At 41.0% G+C, this 27160-nt stretch overlaps 1 protein-coding gene across 2 annotated transcripts in view; it reads left to right on the top strand.

Moving 5' to 3' along the window:
* prkcbb (protein kinase C, beta b) overlaps positions 1-27160 on the top strand; it is a 107048-nt gene that overhangs the window by 41979 nt on the left and 37909 nt on the right. For both annotated transcript variants that reach the window (XM_024802168.2, XM_024802167.2), the window contains exons 6-10: positions 8598-8754; positions 9289-9423; positions 11547-11643; positions 17428-17571; positions 25685-25858. In XM_024802168.2, coding sequence (XP_024657936.1) covers positions 8598-8754; positions 9289-9423; positions 11547-11643; positions 17428-17571; positions 25685-25858 — 707 coding nt within the window. The remainder of the gene's footprint in view (positions 1-8597; positions 8755-9288; positions 9424-11546; positions 11644-17427; positions 17572-25684; positions 25859-27160) is intronic.

The following is a 27160-nucleotide window of genomic DNA, read 5'->3' as shown; positions in this document are numbered from 1 at the left end:
TGTTTGGTTATTTATTAACCATTTAAAGTGCTTTATTTATATTTATTACCATTATAATGGCGCTATGTCCAAGTAGCCCCACTGCAGTTACTGGTATTATTTCTGGGCAGACTGAGGTGTGACTGAACATGAAATCATTTACCATTCTCGACTCAGCTAGTGAGAACACGGCCTCATTTCTGTGAAGTGTCATCCCCAGGTCCAAAACTCACGAGATGCTGTCAGTGATTAAAAAGGTCATTTGGCAACTCTATCAGATGCTGGACTCTAGTGCTTAACCACACCACAACCTAGAAAACTATTAGAGTGATGCAATATTAGGGATGATGATAACAACTGCAATCTCCCTGCTCTCGTGGTCATTTGGCATCAAGTCATCAATCTGGTGTTAGAATAAAGGAAAAAACGGATTCATTAATTGTTAATTAATTCAGTTTTTTACGTTACAGTTGTTACATTTTCAGTTTCAGATTGCAGTGTGTCGCATATCAGTACGTTAATAGTCTCACTTTTCATTGATATCATGGCTGTTTAGCTTTCCTCCATCAGCTGACTTAATTTATGTGTCCCCTATGAAGTCGCTTCATGCACTGAGCCGTCCTTCACGCTGTGATTTAACCAGTGCATTCAGGCAAAGCTAGCTGTCTCTCTGGGTTAAATATATTGAAACGATGATGGGATACACTGGGTAAGCAAGTTGAGTCAATTCCAGTGTGTTGTGGACTGTGTCTCCATTTGTTCTTCGGTTTGTCTGATTTTTTTTATTTGCCTGCCAGATGTTACGCGTACCACTGACATTTGCACAGTAGTGAAAAATGTTTGTGAAACCATGTTTATGTATTTGGCAGTCAGAAATTTCACCTGCTTCGCTCGGTCATGTCTGGCAGCCAAAGAATAAATAAAAAAGCAGGGTGCTGCTCAGAGAAATCACTATCTGCCAAGCTTTCAAAAATATGAAATATTAATTATTAATAAATTCATCTGGTTAAACTGTTTTTTTCTCAACAACTCAGAGGAATGTTTTATTTGTGAAATATAAGTTATTAAAAACTACAAAAATCTTTGCTGTAAATTAAGTGATGGCTCTCATTTCGTGCACATATAAAAATGGTTATCGTGGCAAATGTTAGTATGCATGTCAGTACAATATGTAGACATTCATGTTGTATCATTTAAGCAAGTGTTGTTTCAAAGAGATATACTATTCACTACACTGTGTGCTCACATCATTCTTGGAACAATGTTTCTGTCTATTTAACTGAAAAAAAATGGGAAAAGTGGAGAGAAACGTCGTTACATTGATCCGCAGTGCCTTTTATGACCTGCAGGTGGCTGCAGAGATTTACATTAACGTTTTTCATTACCCTGATAATCACAGCTTTGCCTCAAACGAAAAAATAACTTTATTGAGGATCCGTACTCCAGCTGTGTGATGTGAGTTCCTAAACACGGCTGCATAAACCTGCTCCAGCTTCAGATGTGTCACAGTTCATACTCGAGCAGCAGGTGACGTAGTGATAATTAATGTGCATTTTTCTTCCCTTTTTTTGTCCTTGTCTTTTCATCTAAACTTCAGCATATGAATAAGCATCTCGTAAGATATCCTATCTCAAATCTTAAGCCATAAAACTCCTGTTGTTTCCTAAGCCATGCCGAGTCTTCAGTTCGCTTCATCTCTTATTTTTTGTTGTTCCTCCAGCTCTGTAAAAGCAAAGAGTTTGTAAAGTAGTTTTTGGCAGTGCATCTCCTTACAAAGCATAAATAAATGGTGGCTGACTTCTTCCTGATCTACAAATGTATCCAGGCATTTTGCTGCAGTTATTGATTGGACCCATGAAAACAAACAGTGTCCTCACTAAATATTGCATAAATGTTAGCGAGAACTTGTAACAGCACATTCATAGGCCTGTTATTTTTGCATGTAGGATATTTTCCCTTTATTGGCTCTTGCTGGGTTTAATTCCTCTGCAGATTCCCCTCCTCTGTTCTCTTTTTCAGATTCCCACGCTCGTAGACTGATCATTAAGTGGTGGTTACTCTGGGAAATGATAAGAGAGCAGACTTATCACATGCAGACTGCTAAGACAGCAGAAAAGGCTAAAAATTCACTGGTGCTGCAAACCAGAGCAGATGATAGTTGAGCTAGATGGTAGAAAATGTCAAAGTACATTAACTAAAGCTATTTACCATGAAGTTTAGTCTCATCTATATTTCGGTCTTTCACATACACTGATTTTTATGTTAATGTGCATATAACTTGTGGTTGTGTTTTGCAGATTATAGTAAAAGGAGGATTTGGCGGAGTAGTGCTCGCTTTTGTCCACAGGGGTCAGTGTGGAGCTATGATTGGCGTATACCCTCTATGCAGTGAGGTAGAGGTGGGGGGAAATGCCACCACTGAGAATGAATTGCAGAACCACTAGGAATTATTTTACAGCTTAATGTAGCGGGATCTGGTGAAAACAGCTGCTACGCTGAGAAGTGCAATTGGGTTGTGGATTTAATCAAAGCAATTGACATTGGCGTAAAGTGACACTTTAATAATCAATTTTAATTCACCTCCGGCCTCTTTCATAGTCAGATTAGAGCTCAGGTCACTGGCAGTACAGTGCACATGGAGATGGGGGGGGGGGCGTCAGCCTCCAGCAGGGAGAATTCAGTGGGACACTAAAAGGTGCCCTCTGTCTTTGGTACTCCACCCAAGCTGCCTAATAGTGAGGTAGGGGATCATTTACCTGTTTTATACAGCCTGTTGTGTGTCTCTAGCTGTTCTGAAAGGTGGGATGTATTGGTATATAACTACAAAGACTGAGGAGAACTGCATTAAAGTTTAAACCCTTTCCAGCTCCTCTCCAATCAGTGCATAGCTGGCCAGTTGTTTAGTGAAATGGCCTTCTAACTGATCAGGAGCTGGGAATAAAAACTTGATGCAACACAAACAAGGAATGTTGCAGCATTTACATTAGACGCTTTTACTAAAGTCTAATTTAAATCAGAGAATGAAAAGGGGAGGTGTGGGTTCTGTCCAGATATTCCAGCTTCCTCCTACAGTCCGAAGACATTTTATGTCAATTGGTGAGACTAAACTGGCTGTAGGTGTGTGAATGTGGGCTTAAATAGTTGTCTGTCTCTCTGCATTAGACCTGACATAGGATGTGACCCACCTTTTGCTAACCCTAACCCTGTCCACAACCAAGAACTGGATGAGCAATTAAGAAAACAGATGAATGAATAGACATATAGGTGTAGATCACAGGAGCAGGAGGGGGGTGCAAAGGAAGTAGGCTTGTCCCAAAACATGACCATGTTTTTGATTTTTGTTTTTAAAAATAGTCATTATTCTGAAACTGAACCAGGGACAGATGGATAGCTGCAAGCATGTACGGTATATTGCATAATTCATTAGCTGAAAAGCAGCAGCCAATCAAGAGCAGAGAGAAAACGTGGGTCAGGTGACACTGCAGGCATTTGGAAGTACAGGTGGGAGTAGCAATGCCTGTCTGGGAAAACCACAGAGCCACAGCACATTATTTCCTGCTTTGTGAGGCTCAGATAAGATGTTAAATATCTAGACTCTTCAGACTTTGGGTTATTATTGTTGTCATCTGTTCAGGCATCCCAGACTGAACACTGTCAACATCCACCGGATGACATTCTCAGAAAAGCTTTTGCAAGCAAGAAGAAGGTGGATATAACCCAGTAATCCTACTTACCATCCTATGAAGCTGCTTCACAGGGGAAAAGGGGCACAGCCAACACCCACGCAGCACTTCACATGTAGTATTCTGCTGTAACTGCACTCTTATCACCTCTGCCTGCCCCTCACACACAAACACAGACCCGTACATGTGCCTTTCAGTTAGCACACACTGGATGCAAGCAAGAATTTCTCACCTGTGCATACACAAACAGGTCCATTCACTTCTATAAAAACTGCACGTCTTTACTGTAAGTGTCCTTTGAGACTCTTTGGCATGCTACCCTCTTTACAGCTCTCCTCCTCGACCTGCATTTGATGGTCACTTTAACGGGCATCATCTAATATTTATTGAGCTGCTTCACTGAGGGCTTAATGCTGGCCAATGGCTGTGTGCTGTGGTTAACCTCCTGGAGTTTAGTGTAGAGTAATGGTTAAAGAGCATGAAGACTTCATCTCTCTGACATCTTTGAGGTTTTTCTCACACTGTGAGTTCACTGGCAAGCTGCTCTAGTTTCTCCTCTGGCTATGCTGCACGTCCCCCAAAGGATTATTGAGTAACAGTGTGCAACACTTTTTGTCAGTATGCAAACAGACCTTTCACCAAATTTAGCTAAAATAAGTCGCAGTGCGTGCTACTTTTTCTCTCGCCCTCCACTCGTTAAATAGCACAAATTCTTCTGTGCTGCACTGGGAGATCAAAGCCGCTACTGAGTCTGCTAAAATTCACACGCTCAACCCAGATTGCAATAAATGTTTGGCTTAAAAGTGGCAAAGTTATGCACTTCTTTTATGGGCCACATTTGTCTTTGCCCAGGGTGAATCTGGCTGCCTCAGCTCAGCCAGAGGTCCAACTTATAAAAGGCCAGATATGAGATGTGTTGTGACATTTGAGCCACATCTGGCTCATCCTACATCTGCTGGTGCAACAACTGTGCTGTAAGTGAATAAAATAGGCAAAATTAGTATGTCTCCTATCTGGGTAAAGACCCATTGCCAGAAAATGGCAATATAAGATGTACATGTAGTCCTTTAAATGCACCTTTATAGTAGGGCTGTGCACTATGGCAAAAATCTCATATCCCGATATAAGACATTTATCGTCCTGACAACAATATAAATCACAAAAATGTAACATTTTCTGTAAATTCAGTGAATCTCGGGCAACTTGACTTGTGTGAAGTTTTTCCAGCTGGGCGTCATGTACCTGGAGTCGAGTGTTTTAACCGATGCATGAAACTATACATTTAGACATAAGTTGTAACGGTCACCAGTTTCTTTCAAAGTTTGAGTCTAAGTTTTATTTTTTAGCACCTGATGGCTCCTTTTTTTCTTCTCATCCGTAAACTCTCTGCATACTCTTTCACTTGATTCAGTTTATTTTGAAAAGTCTCAACAGGATCTTGAGCTTTATTGTGAAAGGTTTATGTGGAAAACAAACAAGCGGACATCGGAGCCACGCGATGGTTTTACCGTCATTGTTGCTAAGGACAACACGTAAAAACAGGCTTGTCGTCCATAGTGTGGTTATTAGGGGTGGGTTTTTATAATCGATTTATCGATTAAAATCGATTCTGGCTTGGATAACGTGAAATCGATTCATTAAAATCTTGAATCGATTCATTAAAATCTTGAATCGATTTTTTAATATAAATTTATTTTTCCCGAAATGCCAGAATCTCAGGTGAAACCTCACAAAATTTCAAGAACCACCAAACAGCTAAAACAGTAAATGAGAGCAGAAACACTGATTCTGCACAAAGACTTAAATACACAGCGGGACCCGCGGATCAGAATCAGTGAGATGTCACCTTTCTCACCGACGGCACGGACACAGTCGGGGCTGAAAGCCGACAGCTCGCAGATTCTGATCTGTCGGCAGGTCCGTGCTTTGTATTTACGCCCTTTTTGCACTGATTCTAAAGCTGTTAGTTTGATCTCTCTCCAAACAATATTGACCAAACCAGCAGCAAAAGAAGATCCAAACCAAACTTCACATAAACATCGTCATGGACTCGCTCGACTTTTGCTGTTTTGCTTCCACCACAATAAAATCACACATCATGCACAGCTCTCTCTCTCTCTCTCTCTCTCTGTACTTTAAGAACAGTTTCCCGTCTAAAAATCTGTTTTCTGCATTATTCGCTTGCTTGTTACGCACAAGTCTACCGTTGTTTACAGCGCACTCGGCCGCTGTTTGTTTCCTTTTACTTACTTCCGAAAAGAAAACCTAATTTCTGCCGTTCAATACTGAACAAATTTAAACTTTTTAAAATTATGCAAAATGCAAAACGCTTAGCTGTGTCTCTAATAAAACCGCTGTAACATCAGAGGTAATGTTCATAAGTTGATTAATGGTTTTCTTTCGTTTTTGATGTACTGCAGAATATTTTTATAAAATCCCAGGCCAGGAAAATCACCTTCATGTTTTTCTGTGTTTTATCTTCAGCTACTTTGACACAAAGGCATCTGCTGTGACACTTACACCTTTGATAAAGTCTTGCGTGTGTCAGCTTCCTTTTTATAGATACAAAAATATGTAAATGTACTGATCCGAATAATAATATTTCTGACTGTCAAAATTTCCCAGATTTAAATCGAATCGAATTGAATCGTGGATCGAATCGATTCTAGAAATCAGTGACGATACCCAGCCCTAGTGGTTATATTAAATATAAGAGAAAGAGAGAACTTTAAGAAATTAATATAGCCACTACAGTGACCATCAAAACCATGAAAAAATATTGCTGTAAACAGTTTATTTTATGAAACCAGGAAACAAACGATAGCGTAAAATGAAACGATAGACGTTTTTATATCATCATCCGATATATATCGTTATATGGAACAGCCCTACTTTATAGGTCAAAAGTCCAAAACAAATCCATACAGACAACCTGACAAAGAGCAAGGAAAAGACAGCACGATTTATACTCTCACACAACCGAGACACACAATCACAGGGGAGGAAGTAATAATGAATACAAAGCACAAGAGAAAAGGGAGTACCAAAATTAAACAGGAAGTAACCAATGCAAAGGTTAGACACAGCAGGACTTTACGATAAGGCAATCACTGGGAACAACTAGTAAAGCATAGAGTCCTGTGAGATCGATGAATGGAATGAAAGTGCTTATCTGTTTTCTTTATATTTAATTTTAACAGGATGTGATCATTTGCCCTGAAAGCAGTGTAGATGAAATATTGCACATAACACCTTAGTTTATCATGTTTTGCCAGGAGGCCCACAACCAAAATGACAGCGCTCTAACCAAACACATTTGTTTTCTGTGTGTGTTGCATGTGCAGTGACAAAGGTCTCGTGTGCTTTTGTGTGTCAACTGCTTTCCTAATGGGCTGCCTAAGACACAGCAGCCCCGCTTTTGGTAATTGGATGTGACCTCACAACTTGACCGGGAACTGTAACTGTGCGCACATGCAATTTAACCCACACTCTGACCGCAGGGGATTTTACACCACTGGAATACAATTACAGCCCAATAACAAACAGCCACATAAGAGGGATTAGTGTTGGAACTGGCAACCTTCATCGGTCTACACGGTCATTACAGACAGACTCTGTTAACCTCAAGGCTGTAGCCTCCTGTATAGTTAGGTTAAGCATGCCGAAATTTAATTTGTTGATTTCAGGGCAGAGTTTTGGTTTCCAATCTAAGGCTCTTATTTGACTGAATTGCAGTAACGAGTAGGACAAAACTGCTAAAACAAGTACGCATTCTCTGAAACACAATGTCTGGAAATAAATAAAGGTTGAAGTTGAACTGTTAACTTGGTCTAAAAGATGGAGTGACTGCAAGTTTTTTAAGGTGGCTAAACCCAACTTGGGTATGCAATATGTGAGCAACGTGTTAAGCAAAATTCCTTTAATTTTGCAAAATCATTTATTACTGATTATTTACAGGGTCAGTAATAAAAGCTACTGCTTTTGGCCTCGACTTCGTATGCTCCGTTTAAATCTGTTTGGTAATTATGACATGAATTTTATAAAAATGTCTGATGGGATTAAATGAAATGATGACCATTTATATCCAAAAAGTTGCTCTGACATTATGAGTGTTCTGCGGAAACTCCTGCCACAGTTCTGACCATATTTCACATAGTACCCACCCTGAAATGGTTGTAGAGCTTTCCTGCTGCAGGCTTGAAGACGTGTGTAAAGCACGTAGAATTTGTAGCCTGTTTGCAGCAACATCCAAATTTGTTCTGTCAAAATCTGCTTTATTGACCAAGCATGAATAATAAAGTTTCTCTTATGAACCAGCGTGGATGCAATACAACTAAAACAACCAATAGATTGGTTGGCATGGGTATTCACTGCCAGGCAGTAATTCTATTTAAAGCAATGTCAGCTCATTCATCACTTTAAAAATAAAAACAAATGCATATTTGCTTCAGCTTCACCAAGCAGGAAAATTCATACGAGGCAGCAGAAAAGTGAGTGCAGATATATGGGATTATAAATATTTGGCTAAAACCAGGTGGTGTGTCCTTAAAAGTTAGTCAAAAATTAAATTTGAATAAACATATTTGTTCTTTATTTTAAGTTTTAAGAATAGTAATAATTAAAATTATGTCTGCATTTATTTATATTCATAAATTCCCACCATTCCTAATTCAGCTCGTTTTATGAGAGTGATCATTAAAGTTATTTTAGCTACATTTAGTTACATTTATATGTAGAAATAGTTCACCTTCATATTAAAGCTGTGGTTTCTTACACGCTTGTGTATTTTCTGTCTCAGTGTTGTGCAGAGTACTTCTCCTAAAGAAAGGTTTATAAATTAAAACTTTCAATGCTGCTTTAAATTAGTGTCTATTCTCTTTTTTTCCTCCCTTCTCTCCCCTCACACATCTTGTTTCTTTTTATTTCTCCCTTCAGTCAAAGAGGCCAGGAATCTGGTTCCCATGGACCCCAACGGTCTGTCAGACCCTTATGTGAAGCTTAAACTGATCCCGGATCCCCGCAGCGAGAGTAAACAGAAGACCAAGACCATAAAGTGCTGCCTCAACCCCACCTGGAACGAGACCTTTAAATTGTAAGGCTTTATCACGCCAAGTGTGAGGCTATCTTATATATTTATCAGCCTGTCTTTCCTGTGTCCCTTTATCTCTTTTTTGTCTTCTCCTCACTCGCTCAGTGCAATGAGTTGAGACCGCGTCGCATTATGCTCATCTTTCCAAGCATGTGTAACCGCTGGCGCTCAGTTAAAAACATCTGGCGCCTCATTTTTGTAAAACCTTGCTTTTGGGGTCGTTTGCCACAGTTGGCTCCAGTGACTTACTTAATAAGGCACATTGAATTTACTGTGGAAGTGCAGATGTTCACTCTGAAATGCTATCATTTCTATCAATGTGTCTAAAAGAAAGAAAAAAGTATGCACAGAAGAAAGATGGAAAGCTTTCCTGATACCTTATCAGAGGAATGATCCCAGGAATAAATGTGGAAGATGAAAAAGAATGAATTCAACACTGCTCCCGTGTGTCTTTAAAACTCAAACCTTTGACAATAACCACACCTACAGTTATCACTCTCAGCCATCAACTGTTGTGTGTCCTTCCTTCTCTCGCAGCCACCTGAAAGAATACGATAAGGACCGCCGTCTGTCAGTGGAGATGTGGGACTGGGACCTGACCAGCCGCAATGACTTCATGGGATCACTGTCCTTTGGCATCTCGGAGCTCCAGAAACAAGGGGTGGATGGATGGTGAGATGAAAAAAAGGAGGAATAGAAGAGGGTGTAGAGAGGCATGAGGCAGAGAAACTGTGGTGGTAGAGGAGGAGGAGGGAAAGGTGACCTTGTTCATTAATGCGCTGTAGGAGAAATACTTTAGTTAGAGCTCCTCTTTTTAGTCTGATTATACTCAGCGCCAGAGCAACTCTACCCCCATCTCTTTATCTCTGCTTCTTTATCTCCACCACCCTCCCTCCCTCCTTCCTGCACTTTCTATCTGTAGCCCAGTCTCTATATCCATCTTCCTCTCTTTTGTTTTTTGCTGACGCTGCCCTGTCAGGGTTTTTAATGAGATGCCAGGTTTTGAGGTGGAATGGTGGAGGTGGAAAGATGCCATTAAAAACCTGATGTTCAGAGTGAACCTGTGCAAGTTTTCCTCTATTCCGTCTTCGAGCAGCCCTCACACTCGCTGGTGAGAGGAGATACAGAGCGCGAGTAAAGCTAAAGCTCTGTGTGAGACTGTGGTATTTGAAATAATGCTAAAACATACTTGTGTCCTAATAATAGTTTGCAGATATGTACAGTGTGAACATTACTGTGCAGAAGTCTTGAGTCACCCCTGATTTATTTATTTTTTTATTATTCTGTATCCAAGGAGACACACTTTCTTCTGATTTCCTGAAGCTCTTCTAAGGTTTTTCATTGGACATTGGCTGGTTTTTCACCCACCTTCAGTCCAGTATTTTTCTTTATTGAACTACTTAATGCTGACCTAAGAGTCATTAAAGCATAAAAAAGGCATTCATAATTAGCAAAGAGCCGTATAATAGCATCTTTAGGTGCTTTGTTACTAGCAGCCTGTCTCATAGGACAATTGTATTCCAATTTCTTTACTTGAAACTAAAAAAAGATGTCAAAGTTTGACACATAAAACAATATTTTTGCACCAACAGGGTGATTCCCAGAGTGCTATTAGCTGCAAACTTGGCACTCAGCACAGTGTGCAGTATGTCCCTAAAAAAATTTGAGGAAACTGGACAAGTAGAGGACAAAGGAAGAAGTAGCAGTCCTAAAAACTATCTACAACACATGACTATCAGCAGATGAAAGTTATGTCCTTAAGAAATAGGGAAAAAATCCAGCAGAGACCTGACACAGAGATGCAGCCTAATCCGAAGCCTAATCGGAAATGTACTAACTCTGTTTTTGTCTTATATATACATTATTTCCACATGTGATTGCACATGTTTCAATAAATTTCCCATTTTCCTAAAAAAAATATAAAGAAATGAGGGGCAGCCTGAGACTTTAGCACAGCACTGTAAATGTACACATGTAAGAATATGAGTTCATTATAGGATTCAAAGTTTTGGTGATACCTTTTATATATTGTTGGCAGTCTGAAGGAGCTAGCACAAACTCCATCAGTATGCAAACATAGTCGCTGTCATTAATAAGTGTTTATTATGAGATAAGCAACCATGACCAGCTTGTTATCATGTGTTAATTTCGGTAACAGCTCCACCTTGCTGCTTAAAGGGCAGATTTTTGCTAGTAAGTGGAGTACAGAAACCAGAAAGGTAGCTCCTGATAAACAACAGTGTCGCTTCATATCTGTTTCCCATGTCATTTTTTAACATCGATTAAAATCTTGCACAAGTGGTTCAGAGAATAGGGAACAAGCCAGTTATATTATCTACTTATGCTTCATCACTGCCAAAACAGGAAAATGAAGAACGATTTTAACAAAAAATAACTGTGGCATGAGACATAACTGCTTGAAACACAGCTCAGATCTGACAGTCTAACTGGCTGAGGAGGCATATTTCCTAACAGCAAAGAAAGTAAAGAGCAGGGATCTGTTTCCCTGCATCTATAAAGGCCAAGCACAAATGATTTGCTATTTAAAAATGTGAAAACTATATAGTATTGATTTTGTGGGACGATAAGCGTCTCCACTGTGTTTTGAGCCCATCTCAGGCTTTGTTAAAATACCATGAAGGGGAATGAATTGGTAAATAATGGCCTGATTATTCTTTAGGCCCTTAAATTGGTGCAGTAACTGTCAGCAGCTTCAGTTAATGGCAGCAGTTAAACACCCCAATTGTATAAACTAATTGGGAATTGATTTGACTGGAAATATTCTCTCACTTTAGGTTTAAGCTGCTCTCCCAGGAAGAAGGCGAGTACTTCAATGTACCCGTCCCTCCGGAGGGGGAGGAGGGCAACGAGGAGCTACGGCAGAAATTTGAGGTGTGTGTGCATTAAAATCTTAAAAGTTGACGTACAGTGCAGGTGATTAAAGGGTTACCTGTGTGCGTGCGTGCGTGTGTGTGTGTGTGTGTGTGTGTGTGTGCATGTGTGTGAGGACTATGCATCTGTGTGTGTCTGAGTGAGGGCCACTCTGGGAGAGCTGTTAGCAGTTGGCAGGCACACTTATAGCACCATCCGGTCTGGCACACTGCAGGCCCAGTGTGTGCGTGTGTGTGCGCGTGTGTGTGTGTGAGTAACAGCTGACCAGTAGGCCCATTCATTTGGCAGTGTTGAGGATAACCACTTTGTTTTTTTTCTCTCTCTCTTTTACTCGCCTCCTTCTGTCTTTGTGACACTCAGCCACAAACCTGAAAGACTTTTTGTGAATGTGTTAAAATAGTGATGTTAGTAGCAAATTTGCTTCTGTCACAGTTTAGGAAAATGTTCTTGCAGGGCATGTTAAAAAAAAGAAGATGAAAAATACACAGTTTGTTTGAAATACAGTCTTGTCCAAAGGTCTTTAACCCCACCCCCAATTTTTTCATGCATTAAATATTTTTTTTCAGGTCTGACGCTTCTATTGTTCTCAACTTGTACAGTTTCCTTAAATTTTTTTAGAGACATGCTGCACACCATACTGAGATCCACTCATTTTTCTGATTCTAGCTAATCCTGATGGTGCAAAAATATTACTTTTTATGTCTGTGAAGCTGCATTACCATTGGCATGTTTTTTGGCAGGTTCAAGTGAAGAAATGGAAACAAATGATGTATGAGGGGGATAAAACTTTTAAGGTTTTGACCAACAAACGGTGAACTAAAAATGCAGGACACAGAATCAGAGTTTAGAAGGTTGATTGTGGAGGGAAGTGTAGAGTGGAAAGTTCCAGGCAAGTGGCGTGCCCCGGAGGTCTGTGGCTGAGCTGGCGGGGAGGAGAGAGGCAGGGTTTGCAAACCTGAGAGGTGAATTGCAGGCGAGTGGGTTTAGAGGGCAGCTGGCTGACACGCACAAGGAGAGATGAGTTCACAAGAGCTAGAAAACTGTTAATGGATCGGACCTTGCATGCGGAACGATTACAAAGAAGAGATTTTCCCTTCATTAGATAGTTTTGCTATAATCTTCTTGATTGTGCCTTTATTTTAACAATCACAAGTTCAATGTAAGTGCGCTGCAGTATTCTTTATGGCTAATTGTTTGAATGTTGGCTTCATAGGGAAGCTATTCCTGCCTTCTATCCTTCCTTTCTCTCAGCGTTCCTCCTCCCTGTCCTCATTCAGCTTCCCTCTCCCTCCTTGACTTATCTGTTTTGTCCGCTGTCACCTTTGCAGCCCGCCTTGTGATTTTCTTTCTTTTAATCTGTATTTCTTTCCCATGTCTCCTCAAGGTCACGCTCCTCAGACGTTTACTGAGACAAATTCTCGGGGGGGGGCAGATGTCACACACGCACACACAGAAACATGCGCATCCACACAAGCTTGAATTCAACCTCTGGGGTGAAGCCTTCAGAGAGGTTGCAATGAGAAAGAAAGACACAGATGCCTCCATCTCATACACATGATGAAACTCAGAATAAGATATGAAGGAGAAGGCGATTTGACTTTTACGATAAATTTGCTCTCATTTTCCTGTATGCTGATTACATTCGGTTTACAGTTCACTGTAAATGTGTGGGAAAAGCATCTAGAACAGCTTGTTGGAAGACAGCTGGGACTTCAGCGTCACCACTGATATTTGGGGGAGCAGTGTTTGCCTGGTGTCACGGACTGATATCAATTGATTTCAAAGGAGTTTCTGCAACACACATTGGTACCATGTGGTAACTGTAACTTTTAGAGTAGGAAAACCACATCACTAACAAGTGCTTTAAATGTATTTTAGGGGTGGAAATCAAGACGTAATAACACTTTATTTTACCGTGTCCGATACTTTGCCTTTTTGAGTTCCTTCTTCCTGTGTGAGATTGGTAAACGCTCTTCGGCACATGTTCTGATCTAATTTGGCACCACTATATTGATAATTGTGTCACCAGAGAAGGCAGTAAAATATATTGGTACATCAGTATTTTGTCCCAGCCTTATTGTACTCAGCCAGTACCCAAATCTACTTGTAATTAAGAGGGCACAGAGTTTTGGGGGGTGGGGTTTCAGTTCTGAGGACCTTTAATGACATCCTTCTGTTTGCATTCAGCATTTGTCTGGTGGTCTTTTATCATCTGCATGGCTTTAGCGTCAAACATAAGGCCTGCGTGCCAGAATCAGCCTGACAAAGACCCCAATCTGGCCCGCTGGCAGGCTTTGGAAAATGTAAAGGAGGGCATAGATTTTGGTCTTTTAACTGTAGTTTTAAATCTCATGGACATTGACAGTACAGCAAAGTAATTCAGTTATAGATTTACACACATTCTTCCAATCTAAGCTCAAAGAGTCATGCTGACAGATTTCTTTCATTTACTACAGCAGCATTTCTTTACCATGTAGAAAACCTGAGACATAATGTTACAATTGCTCTTCTTTGTCTTACATTAAGGTCTCTCATTGATTGAATGCGTAGTTAAACCTTTTACACTGACAGAAATTGGAGTTTCACCAGTTCGGCCCACATAAGATCAAAGTGGGCTGTATGTAGCCCGCTGTATAAAACGAGTTAGACATTCCTGCTTTAGACAGAGTTAGTGCGAGAGAGCGGCATTACTCTGCAGGCTTTGCCTTCAGCATGCTCCGCTGCTCGCAAACACCTTGACTGTTCCCGCTTGTTTGTGTGTCTGTGTGTGTTTGCGTGACAACAGATGGAGACAGATAGAGGCTTTTATCCATTGATGAGCTGAGAACTGTATGGCGTGCACCACACGCAGTGCAGGGAGCCGCAGAGCAGTGGCAGTGAGGAAATTACTGCAGCGGCACAGGACAAAAAGTGCAGAGACCGTCAGTGTGGATCATCAGTTTAAGATAAGATTGGAAAAAGATTAGATGTGCTCTGCCTGTACCTCTGTTTCTGAGCGAGGAGGCATGTATTAATTAAGATTAATATACTAAGAGCATTTTAAAACTGAAGCGCGGCTTAACAAAGTAGAGAATACGATTAAAATTCTTACAAGGGAGATAAGACGAGAGGGAATGACAAGGTCGAGACAGAGAGATGGTTAGAAATGAAGAGCGAGCAGAGGACTGACAGCTGCTGATACACACGAATAAATGGAAAGTTAGAGACAAAGGCCAAATCTATAAAGATGAAGGTGAAAATGAAACAGAATAAATGATAAACGAAACACAACGAGGAAGATTTCTGTCTTTCAACACATTTTGATTGTTTCACAGTAAAATTTAAAGGCATGGAGTTATGTTTACGTCTGGGGCTTCAGTATCTTAAAGTCAGTAATTATTTGTGTGCGCTTAGTGGTTTTTATATAAACTGAAAAAAAAAGATAAAAAACGATCTTTCTGGTTTTTGCCAGTAAAGGTTGCAAATGCAAACACAAACAAATATCATACTTTACACATGAGCACTATGTAGAAGTCTTTTTGCCACACTGTGTTTTAATTTTGCAGTCAGACAAAGGAAAACAGTGGTACATGTCACTGAAACCGTAAATGCTTTACTTAGTCCCTAAGGACCCCAAAGCACTTTACATTCAGTGATGGCAAGCTGGGGCGCACTGACAGAGGTGAGGCTGCCGGACACTGGCGCCACCGGGCCCTCTGACCACCACCAGTAGGCAACGGGTGAAGTGTCTTGCCCAAGGACACAACGAGCCGGGGCTCGAACCGGCAACCTTCCGATTACAAGACGAACTGCCAACTCTTGAGCCACGATCGTCCCGTAAAACCGTGACACGATCACAATTACTGTGAGTGCGTGCAATGAACTCACAATCTTTGTTGCACCAAGACAGCAATAAAATGACAATAAGCTGGCAACAAGAGTCAGTCTGCTACCAGTTGTGACTGAATGGGGTCAATTTAGCAATTACATGCAATCTGTTCATGATAATACAGAGATTAAATGTGATAAATCAGGGAAAATCTCAAATATATTCACATTACCTCCTTCATTCAGAGGAAATTTCACCAAGCATAGTTATCAGAAAGAGGGAAAACGTGGCCCCAAGGAGCAGACTCACAGAAATGGAGGACATTGAAAGGGATTTTATTTACAGTGAATCAACAAATTAAAGTTAGTGAGGCACGACTGGTGCAGATTTAGTGGGATGATCTAAAAGAGGGAAAAAACTGAGTTAGAAATAAAGGAGCTGCTGTAACTAAATTAAACAAAGGGAAAAGCAAATGGTGCTTACTCGTCACACTGTTGTGCAAGAGGGAACAGAGGGGTTACCAAGAGAGGCCAAGATGGGGAGACGAGATTGCAGGCAGGCAGGTGAGTGGGGAAGCCAGGTGGGTTACTCCAGGAAGCTTAAGGTTTGTAATTCTTCCAAATATGGTTTCATGGGTCTGGAGAAAGTAAGACTAAACTAAAGTAGCACAGGAAAAACAGGTTTATAACTTGAAGCAAAGGAATAGGAGAAACACTAGAGATCCTAAAGGTTACCATAAAGGCTGCAATAATGATCTGGCAAAGAACTGCCGCTCCGTTGCCGCCCTGATAAGGGAGATCAGACACAACTATGTGAGGCAAACCATCCCCAGCCTGTCCAGACTCACAATGGTCAGTCTCAGGGCGTTAGGGCGTTTTCACACCTACAGTTCGTTTACTCTGGATTGAATCAGTTGATGAGTTTGTGAACTTGTAGCTTTTCCCCATGGTTTGTTTTCTTTTTGCAGAGAGAAAAATCCAAGTGAACTCTAAGCAAACCAAAATGCGTCACCACTTACTAGATGAGAATATTCAGTCTGCTTATTGGCCAGCTGTGTCTGGGCCGGGAGCAACAAAAGTAAATACAGGAAGAAGGTTCTGTGTTCTGGAATACTACAAGCATGAACATGGAGAATGTTCATTCCACAGCTAGTTGCTAGCTCATACAGACGTTTGGACATCTATACTACCTCCTACATCCCAGAGTACAGAGCATGCATGGCTCCAGGAAGTTATTAGCTCAGACTTGAAACGTACACCCGGTAGTTGGTTTGGATCGAGGTCAGATCACATTCACACCATAGATAAACTGCATTAAAGTTCATTTGGAACCAAACCATCTAAAAGGTCTCAGTGCGGTCGTTTTGGTCCACACCCAAGTGCGATTACCGTGTTCACACCTGCACAAGTGAAACACACCAAGGGGGAAAACAAACCAGATATCAATTTAAACAGAGTAAACACTGCAGGTATAAAAACATCTTCAGAGTCGGACCTAATTGTTTGGTGACCTGGGGTTGAGGGTGTCGCATGTTCTGAGCGACCGGTAACTTGTTATAGTGAATGCAAAAAGCATTCTATGCAATCACCAGGAAGCCACGACAGCCTGGAAGTTTCCAGAAAACTAGAGCTACTGTGACTGGTCCATATTATGTAATTACGGTTTTAAATCATATAAACCATTAAGAGCAGATCTTTAATTCTCAGTTGTTAGGTCTTATAGTCATGCTTACTAATCTGTCTCTGATTTGATTTTTGTTTATGGCAATTATGCAAGTGTTTTCAAAATTACTAATAGTATTCATTAACATTAAAATGCTACAAAAAGCACTTCTTAATTAAGTCCAGATGGCTCAATAACACCAACATCCTCATCCTGACATTTTAAAAAAATATTAGCTCACTATGAAATCCTGGATTTCGGGTGCCAATTTGTTTTGCCTAATTTCTCCTTTATTTTCTCTCACCCCCATCTAGAGGGCTAAAATTGGTCCGGGGAAGAACACAGAAGGGAAGTCAGCCAACGCCGCATCCCGGTTCGACTCCAATGGCAACCAAGACCGCATGAAGTTGTCTGACTTTAACTTCCTCATGGTGCTGGGCAAGGGCAGCTTTGGCAAGGTAAGACGTGATGTTTAAGTGTGTGTGTGTGTGTTACTGTTTTTGATATTTAACACCATCGACTTGGTGGGGATGCCAGATGGAAATTAGCCTGCATGGCTAAATCTGGCACATTTGTATTATATACCCTTCTGCCAATTAATATTTTCACTTTTTAAATAAAGTAAACAAAAAATAAACATTTTCTATGGGATACAAGGTACAGTCAAAAAGAACAGCGGCCTCACCCTTAAAATCCAAAAATCAGCACAATCATAGCTTAACAACTTGCTATACAGTGGGGGAAAAAAGTATTTAGTCAGCCACCGATTGTGCAAATTCCCCCACTTAAAATGATGACAGAGGTCAGTAATTTGCACCAGAGGTACACTTCAACTGTGAGAGACAGAATGTGAAAAAAAAATCCATGAATCCACATGGTAGGATTTGTAAAGAATTTATTCGTAAATTAGGGTGGAAAATAAGTATTTGGTCACCTCAAACAAGGAAAATCTCTGGCTCTCACAGACCTGTAACGTCTTCTGTAAGAAGCTTTTCTGTCCCCCACTCGTTACCTGTATGAATGGCACCTGTTTGAACTCATCATCTGTATAAAAGACACCTGTCCACAGCCTCAAACAGTCAGACTCCAAACTCCGCCATGGCCAAGACCAAAGAGCTTTCGAAGGACACCAGGAAAAGTATTGTAGACCTGCACCAGACTGGGAAGAGTGAATCTACAATAGGCAAGCAGCTTGGTGTGAAAAAAATCAACTGTGGGAGCAATCATCAGAAAATGGAAGACATACAAGACCGCTGATAATCTCCCTCGATCTGGGGCTCCACGCAAGATCTCATCCCGTGGGGTCAAAATGATCATGAGAACGGTGAGCAAAGATCCCAGAACCACACAGGGGGACCTGGTGAATGACCTGCAGAGAGCTGGGACCAAAGTAACAAAGGTCACCATCAGTAACACACTACAACGGCAGGGAATCAAATCCCGCAGTGCCAGACGTGTTCCGCTGCTGAAGCCAGTGCATGTCCAGGCCCGTCTGAAGTTTGCCAGAGAGCACATGGATGATACAGCAGAGGATTGGGAGAATGTCATGTGGTCAGATGAAACCAAAGTAGAACTTTTTGGTATAAACTCAACTCGTCGTGTTTGGAGGAAGAAGAATACTGAGTTGCATCCCAAGAACACCATACCTACTGTGAAGCATGGGGGTGGAAACATCATGCTATGGGGCTGTTTTTCTGCCAAGGGGACAGGACGACTGATCCGTGTTAAGGACAGAATGAATGGGGCCATGTATCGTGAGATTTTGAGCCAAAACCTCCTTCCATCAGTGAGAACTTTGAAGATGAAACGAGGCTGGGTCTTCCAACATGACAATGATCCAAAACACACCGCCCGGGCAACAAAGGAGTGGCTCCGTAAGAAGCATTTGAAAGTCCTGGAGTGGCCTAGCCAGTCTCCAGACCTCAACCCCATAGAAAATCTGTGGCGGGAGTTGAAAGTCCGTGTTGCTCGGCGACAGCCCCAAAACATCACTGCTCTCGAGAAGATCTGCATGGAGGAATGGGCCAAAATACCAGCTACTGTGTGTGCAAACCTGGTAAAGACCTATAGTAAACGTTTGACCTCTGTTATTGCCAACAAAGGTTATGTTACAAAGTATTGAGTTGTATTTTTGTTATTGACCAAATACTTATTTTCCACCCTGATTTACCAATAAATTCTTTACAAATCCTACCATGTGGATTCATGGATTTTTTTTTCACATTCTGTCTCTCACAGTTGAAGTGTACATCTGGTGCAAATTACTGACCTCTGTCATCATTTTAGGTGGGGGAACTTGCACAATCGGTGGCTGACTAAATACTTTTTTGCCCCACTGTATATTATGCTCCCTGTGACTTTGGCCTCTTAATTTACATGTAGTTTAAGTCGATATATGAGCCAGCTATCATGGACACAGAAAACCTTGTTTTTTTTTTATAACTTGTGTGCTATAGCGAATATATCTGGGAGGCTCTTGTTTGTCTGTGTGTTTGTTTGTTTGAGCATCAGAGCTTTGCTGTATAACTGCAAACAGAGCTTACAGCAAAGGAAAGAAAACATGGCCAAAAAGAGGAGATGGAGACAGAGGGAATCAAAGGTGATGAAGCACGAGTAGGGCGAGGTGGATGAAGAGAAAGAGGTGAGGAAGATGATGCGACAAACAGGTAGGCGATGGAAGAAGAGAGGCGAGAGATGTGAGGCATCGCGACAAGGTTGACGTGAATAAAATGAGCGAGAGGTAAAAACGTTGGACTGAATGAAAAGCGGGAAAAGGCGGGGGGCGGGGGGGGGGGATGTTAGAGTGATGTGAATGAATGAAAATCAAGGCAAGAAACAGAAAGAATGGGAAGATGCTGTGAAAGCCAGACAGAGGGGTAGAGCAGCAGGGTGGAGGGAGGCCGAAAGTGACATAAAGAGCACGAAAGAGAGAGAGAGAGACCATTGTCTGAGTATCAGACTTGTATGCCGGCTGCCTGTTTCCATGGTAACAAGCATTTAAAGCTACACTGATGCGTCATTGTAATGGAGCCTGAGTTGAAGCGCGATCATTACTGGAATACCCAACTCACACAAACGCAGACTGCTGAAGCATGCAGAGATGCACAGCTTCAGCAGAAGACAAAGTGTACACACACACACAAGCAAACACACACATGTTGGAAAGCACATTCCTGCAAATGTAAATCCAACAGTCATTTTAGTCTGTGCTATGCAGACGCACACACGCACCAGAACATTTTGTGAGACGAGTCGCTCACATGACGTGTGTGTCACTTTAAAGGTTCCTGAGTGTGCGTGGGAGGCTGGTAGGACCTGCTGCCACACAACCGGAGTAACACAATACTGCTGCAAACACTTCTCTGTGATTATAGGACACATGTGCAGTCAAGAGGGCACGCTTCATTTTGGCCTGCCTCATCATTCTTTATACGCATGTATCGCGGCGTAATAAGAGCTGGAGTTGCACAGACACACAAAAATAACTTCAAGTTTACAGCTGCTGCTTCCCAAAGGCAGTTGGTGTCTCATTTTCATACGGCGCCACAGCAAAAACAGGCATTGCTGTGCAGAATAATGAATTTTAGCAAATTTTATGATAGCCAAAAGCAAAAATTGTCATTACTGTAAGGTCAAGGGTGTCAAACATGAGGCCCAGGGACCAGAATCAGCCCAGCAAGGACTCCAATTCGGCCCACTATACAGCTTCAGAATAATGAAGGAGGGCATAACGCTTTTTTGGACATTTATCGTATAGTTTCATTGGTTCGGTCCACTCAAGATCCAAGTGTGCTGCAAATGGTCCACAACATAAAATACATTAAGGACTTATATTCTGAGAGTTTGTAGCCTTCTTTTTTTGAAAACACTGTAGAATAGACAGTAAGGCGTGAAGATACCACAGGGGGGACTGACACAGTTCCCCGGGTGGGCTCCCTGCAGTAGCCTTTGAGCATACGGGTGAGGAATTGTGTTAGGATACATGAATGTTCCCTTTAGTTTTTTGGTGGGACACAGTAACACAATACCAGCAATAACACTTCAGCTGAGAGATGCATGTATTTTTAATCGCTGTAAAATCATTTTTGTGTTGCCAACATCCTTGCCTGGATTTGTGGCAATGGCTACAGTGTTGAATTATCCCTGGAAGCACAACATCAGGAATTATTAAAAAAAAAACATCTCTGCACTTTCCATACTTTGCGCAGCCATCCAGTGGGCCTGGTTTGGAAGCTCTAATAGGCCACAAACCTCATGCTTGACAATCCTCTAGACCAGCTAAGACTGTGTGGTAGTGGGCTATTACACAACAAATTAGTTCTTGGTTACAGTTTCCCCCCTTTCTCCTCACAGAAGACACTGCAGCCTGAGATTTGCTGTACACAGAAGAATAATTATTGGAGTAATGAACAAACTGATGGTATTTAAAAAGAAATGTTCTTCAAGCCCACCACACAAACACTGTAACTAAAGCCACTGCAGACATGATCCAAATGCAAAAGGAAGTCTTAAAAGTTTTCATTTAGGTTTTCTTGGAACACTCAATGCCTCAGTGGAAACAACAGCTGCGTATACTATATATAATAAATGACCGTTTTTAATGATACACACAGCCCACTGTGATGCAGCACAGTGCAGATTCTTGCAGGGCAGCATTCATTTTGCCTGGATAAATTCACTGTGCAAGGTCAGCAGAGAAAACACAGCGGCATCATTTACGACACATGACAGCTAATATCCTCGAGACGGCTTTCTGGCAAACGACCCTGAAAAACTTCCCAGGGTGCAAACAGTGACACACATGCTGCAACCGGTCTATGAGTGGATCAGACACCAAACATCCTTGTGGTCAAGCACAATAACTGGGAAGGTGAAAAAACAAGGATAATAAATGCAGAAGTTAAAATGTGTAATCGATGGTGGTGTAATGATGCCAAAAAGATCATGTTGTTACTGTCTGACCTGTGCGTTTTATGTCTTTCTCCTGTGCTGGCCTTGTCCTTGTGGTTGTATAAAATGAACTTTGGGCCAGATGGTGTCCTTCCTCTCTGTTTCAACTCTATAAAGTTTGTATTTACATAAAGTCACGCTGCCACCATATGCACACACGCACACACTCAGTTGTGTTCAACAAAGTATACTACCAGCTGAAGTTTTTAAAACTGGCAGCTGTATAACCAAAAACGCATATTAATACCCTGATACGTGCTCACGCACACACCCGTCTACATATATAACTGCGTCTCTTTGTCCATATGTGCTGCACTCCCCACAGAATACCGAACCCAGTAACCTCTCTGCATTATCATACCTGAATATTTATAAGACATAAACAGCAAAGTTGCTAAGTTTCTCATCTCAGAGGGGGAAAGCGGGAATAAGAGGTCACTCTTATTGCTCCATTCTTAAAGAATTTAGAGAGAATAACGAGTGTGACATCAATGTGTTTGCACCGCGAAGCTGATGCTCATTTCCTGCCTCTAAATAATGAGTAAGAAGAAGTAATTTTTTTTTATTTCTTACGTCTTTGTGGTATATGTTTCTATTTGCAGACATATAGAAACATGTAGAGATCAAGCTTGTGTTCTTTCTCACGGCTGTGTCTGTTAGCCTCAGAGGAATGGTCAAGTGGAATTTTGGTGACTAGGTTCGCCCTGTGGTTTGTGCAAATTAAAATCGAATGTTTAATAATAGATATAAATGCACAATACAACTGAATGAAAAACAACTTCTTGAGGTCACAGAAGTCATTTGGCCTTATGGGAACTACACATGGCAAACACCGCAGCCTTTCCACAGCATTCTAAAATGTAAGTTGGTGCCTTTGCCCTTATTCCAAGCAAGAAATCATTGAAATATCTTCACTACTAAGCAGAGATGGGCAGCAATGCGTTACAAGTAACACATTACTGTAATCTGATTAATTCTTAAGGTAATGAGTAAAGTAATTATTGCAAAAAAGTAATTAGATTACTCTTACTTTTCCGCAACCACGCTGTGTTACTGCGTTACTTAATCGTGATTTTTGTTTGCGAGAGTGTCTCATGACAATGACGTACGAGCGTGTGACGCCCGTGGCAGCAACAGACGTGTGCAGATCAACAATGGATCATATGGAGTGCAGGAGATAGTACGACCATGCAGCATTTAAAGCGTGGAAGTACTGACATTGCTTTGAGTTTGAGTCCCTAAAAAGTGACAAAAACATTAGCATCCGTTGTACAGTCTGCGTGGAAAGAAAACTTCTTTTTACAGCGAAAAATTAAACTTCAAATCTGAGCAAGCACCTAGCACGCTTCCACGGGAATGTGAAATTCACAGAGCGAACCTCAGATCCCCCAACTGACATACCGCTGCGGCACCAGGCAAACCTCCGCGTGCTCCACTCTTGCTAAACAGGTGAAAACAGATTTAAGAGCAACAGGATTTAGTGCTGCTGAATCTTTGGTTTTATTTATTTTTTGCTGTGTTTTACTTGCATCTATTTGAAAGACACAAAAAAACGATTTTTATGCTGGAATATGCAGAAAATAGGTTTGAATGTTAAGTAATAAATAACTAAGTAATAAAGTAACTAATTACTTTTGGAAAATAAGTAATCAGTAAAGTATTGGGATTACTTTCTTGGAGAAGTAATCAGTAATTAGTAATGAATTACTGTTTTCAAGTGACCACCACTGCTACTAAGTCACAGTGACTTTCTGGAAAAAAAACAGACAAGTGTGAAAAATGAAGCACAACCTTATTGCTTCCATAGGAATGAGGGGGTAACATTAGCCAAATTATTAGCTGATTATTAGCACGTGGAAAGATAGAAGCAGAGGCTTTAGCAGTTTGCTGCTCTGTAGCATTCAGGTGTCTGTTAACACAATGCCACAATCTTCCCAGGAGTGAACGTCCCAGCAAATTCAGTTCAAGGTCAGGGTCAGAGAAACTACCGACAGATTGTGCAGACCTCAGTTAGCATGTTAAATGTAAAAGCTCATGACAGTACAGAAACAAAACTGAAGGAACCACAAGAGTTCTTCCACAATATGCTTTGAAAAGAGGAGAACGAAGCTGTTTGGCAACAAACAAACACAGTATATGGGCACAAACGCCTCATACCAGCTGTCAAGCACGGTGGTGGAGGGGTGATGATTTGGGGTTGTTTTACAGCCACAGGACCGGTGCATCTTACAGTCATTGAGTCGACTAGAGTCACATGTAGTAGTACATTAATATGCCTCTAGGTTAAAATTCAACATATAAGGAACAGTTAATTTTGTAGCTGTGTGGTTAGATAGGCTGAAACACACCAACTCTCTGCATTTCTCAAACTATCTCAATGTTACCTTAAACATGAATGCTGCACACACACCCTCAACAGGCTCCTGTAAATCCTTTCTTTCTTTGAAGGTTGAATTTAATTGAACTTTTGCTCTGGTCACAAGTCTGTGTGAACCTTTCATGTCACCTGGTCCGCATTTGGCAACCACATAAAAGTAATCACAATTCAGGGTGTGTTTATTTTCATTTATGTGCATCTCATAAGTGGATTACAAGAAGCTGTCATCCTTGAATTCCCAATAAAAAGTCAAACTTGAGTGCTGCCAGGCAGTTTCTGAGTTCGCCCATGTGTCCCTCACAACACCCTGCCCTTCTTAAAATTTATTTAACCTTTTTTTCTGTTTTTTAATCCCAGTCTCTTCACCTATCAACCTTCCTTTATCTACAGTTTCCCCACACTGTGAACCATATGATCCAGGAAATGTGAAATAAGCCCTTTTTACTTTGATTTTTGTCTTCTTTGTCTTTTTTTCTCTCCTTTGCTTCATCCTTACTGTTCATGAAGGGCAAAAGGAAGTCGAACAGTATAAAAATCTTTGAGAAACTCTGACTAATATTAAAGTTATCACAAGAAGAACCACTGGCTAAGCGCTTTCTCCCCTTGCAGGGAGATTGCTGCAGCAGCTTTTAGGTTTTGCGTCCTCTAACGGCATCATTATGTTTAATACTTGTAAGAGTGGCGAGTTTCGAATTCATTATATAATTAATGTTTGTTAAAGCCTTGCTAGCCATCCAGCAGGGGTTATTGAACACAGATTTTGTGGCTTACAGAACAGGCCGTTAAAAAATGTCTCGATTACGATTAATTTTTGTTATCTCGCACAAATTGTACCCATGTAATGTATGTGATGTATAAAAATGGCTTTGAGTGACTCTGTAAGAGGCTTCACATCATCCCATTTTCCTCTTTCTCTCCTTTCTTATTCCCCTGGTTATTTCGCCTCCATTGGCATCTTGAAAAGTGATGAATCGGTTTCTCTTTGTCTTTTTTCTCTTTATTTCTTACTTTGACTGTCTAACCCAAAACAGTCAGAGAAGCTTTCCTTCATCGCTCTGATCCTTTATCCCCGTCCTTCACAATACCTCCCCTGTTTCTCCTGTTTCTCCTTTTCTCTCTCTGTTTCTTTCCCTTCTTTGTTGGTACAGAGCCATGACAGCAGCTGTGAGCCTTAAAGATTTTGAATATTGATGAATTCATCTTCTCGCATTTCCCACATGTTCTTTGTTCGCCCTCTCTCTAAGGTGATGCTGGCAGAGCGCAAAGGAACCGAGGACTTGTACGCTGTAAAGATCCTGAAGAAGGACGTCGTGATCCAAGATGATGACGTAGAGTGCACCATGGTGGAGAAGAGAGTGCTAGCTTTATCTGGAAAGCCCCCGTTCTTAACACAGCTGCACTCTACCTTCCAGACTATGGTGAGTGGGCCGACATGTTCCCACCGAATATATCTCACTGAGATATATTCATTTTATTTTATACAAACTTAAAAGCTGCCCTGTTTTAACTTGTCACTCCTTAAATTTAATTGGCACTTTCAGAATATACTGTCATGTTCACCATCATGGATCTCAAACAAGTAATAGACATTAATACCAATGCTGAAGCTAACACTTTTTTAGGTACACCTTGTTTTCACCTTGAGAATTTCCTTCATTCTTCATGGCACAGATTTAACCGGGTCATGGAAACATTCCTTATTTATTCTGGTCCATGTTGACATGGCTGCATCACACATGTTAATCTCCCATCTCACCACAACTCACTGTTGCATTCAAGAAACCATGATTTGAGCTTTGTGACACAGTGTGTTATCCTGAGGATGGTGCACTGTAGGCAAAAAGGCTGCTAAGTTGGTACTAAAGGGCCCACAGTGTGCCAAGAAATACTATTACACCCCCACACAAGGCAGGAGGAATCTGAGGTTTCATGTTGTTTATGCTAAATTCTGACCTTCAACACTAATCAGACCAATGCTTTTCAAATATTTTAATCCAGTTTTGTTAAGATTGTGTGATTTGTATTCTCAGTTTCCTGTTCTTAACAGGAAACAACAAACACTCCACATTCAAAGTCACCTAAATCCCATTTTGCCCCCTTTATGATGCTCAGTTTGGAGTTCAGCAGGTCACCTGCACCGTGTCTACATGCCTGAGTGCATAGAGCTGCTGCCATGTGATTGGCTAACTGGATATTTGCATTAAGAAGTAGTTGAACAGGTGTAGCTTCTAAAGTGGTGGTCTTTGTATTTGGAAGGAATTTTAGACCCGGTTTCTCAAAATGTAATTTGTACTTTAACTTTATATTGTGTATCTTTTATTTATTCGTTTTGTTATTCAGTCTACATGGATTATATTAACCTTTCAGTGGAAAAATGTGGAGTTTTTTGTTTTTTTAATATATCTGGTTACACATGCTACCAAACACAAGAACTACAACCTAAAAAAAACATCTGGAGTGACTGCTTACCTGTTGTCCCAAGTTTACAGCTGGAATGCACAAACTTTATAATGTGCATTAGTCCTAATGATGAGTCAGCAGAGGGGTAAATATAGCTCTCCTGCTTCATTAACACTCATCTCTGCATTCTCACTGATTAGTGATGTGTTGTAAATGCATTTGAATGACAAAAGTAAATAAAACCGATCTGATACTGACACACACACCTACACACACACACATTTTGTACATCAAATTCAGTTATTACATGCAGGCAGTTA

Source organism: Maylandia zebra, linkage group LG4, assembly GCF_041146795.1.
Source record: "Maylandia zebra isolate NMK-2024a linkage group LG4, Mzebra_GT3a, whole genome shotgun sequence".
NCBI classification, from domain to species: domain Eukaryota; kingdom Metazoa; phylum Chordata; class Actinopteri; order Cichliformes; family Cichlidae; genus Maylandia; species Maylandia zebra.
Note: the sequence above shows the minus strand (reverse complement) of the source record. Positions and strands in the feature narration are given on the sequence as shown.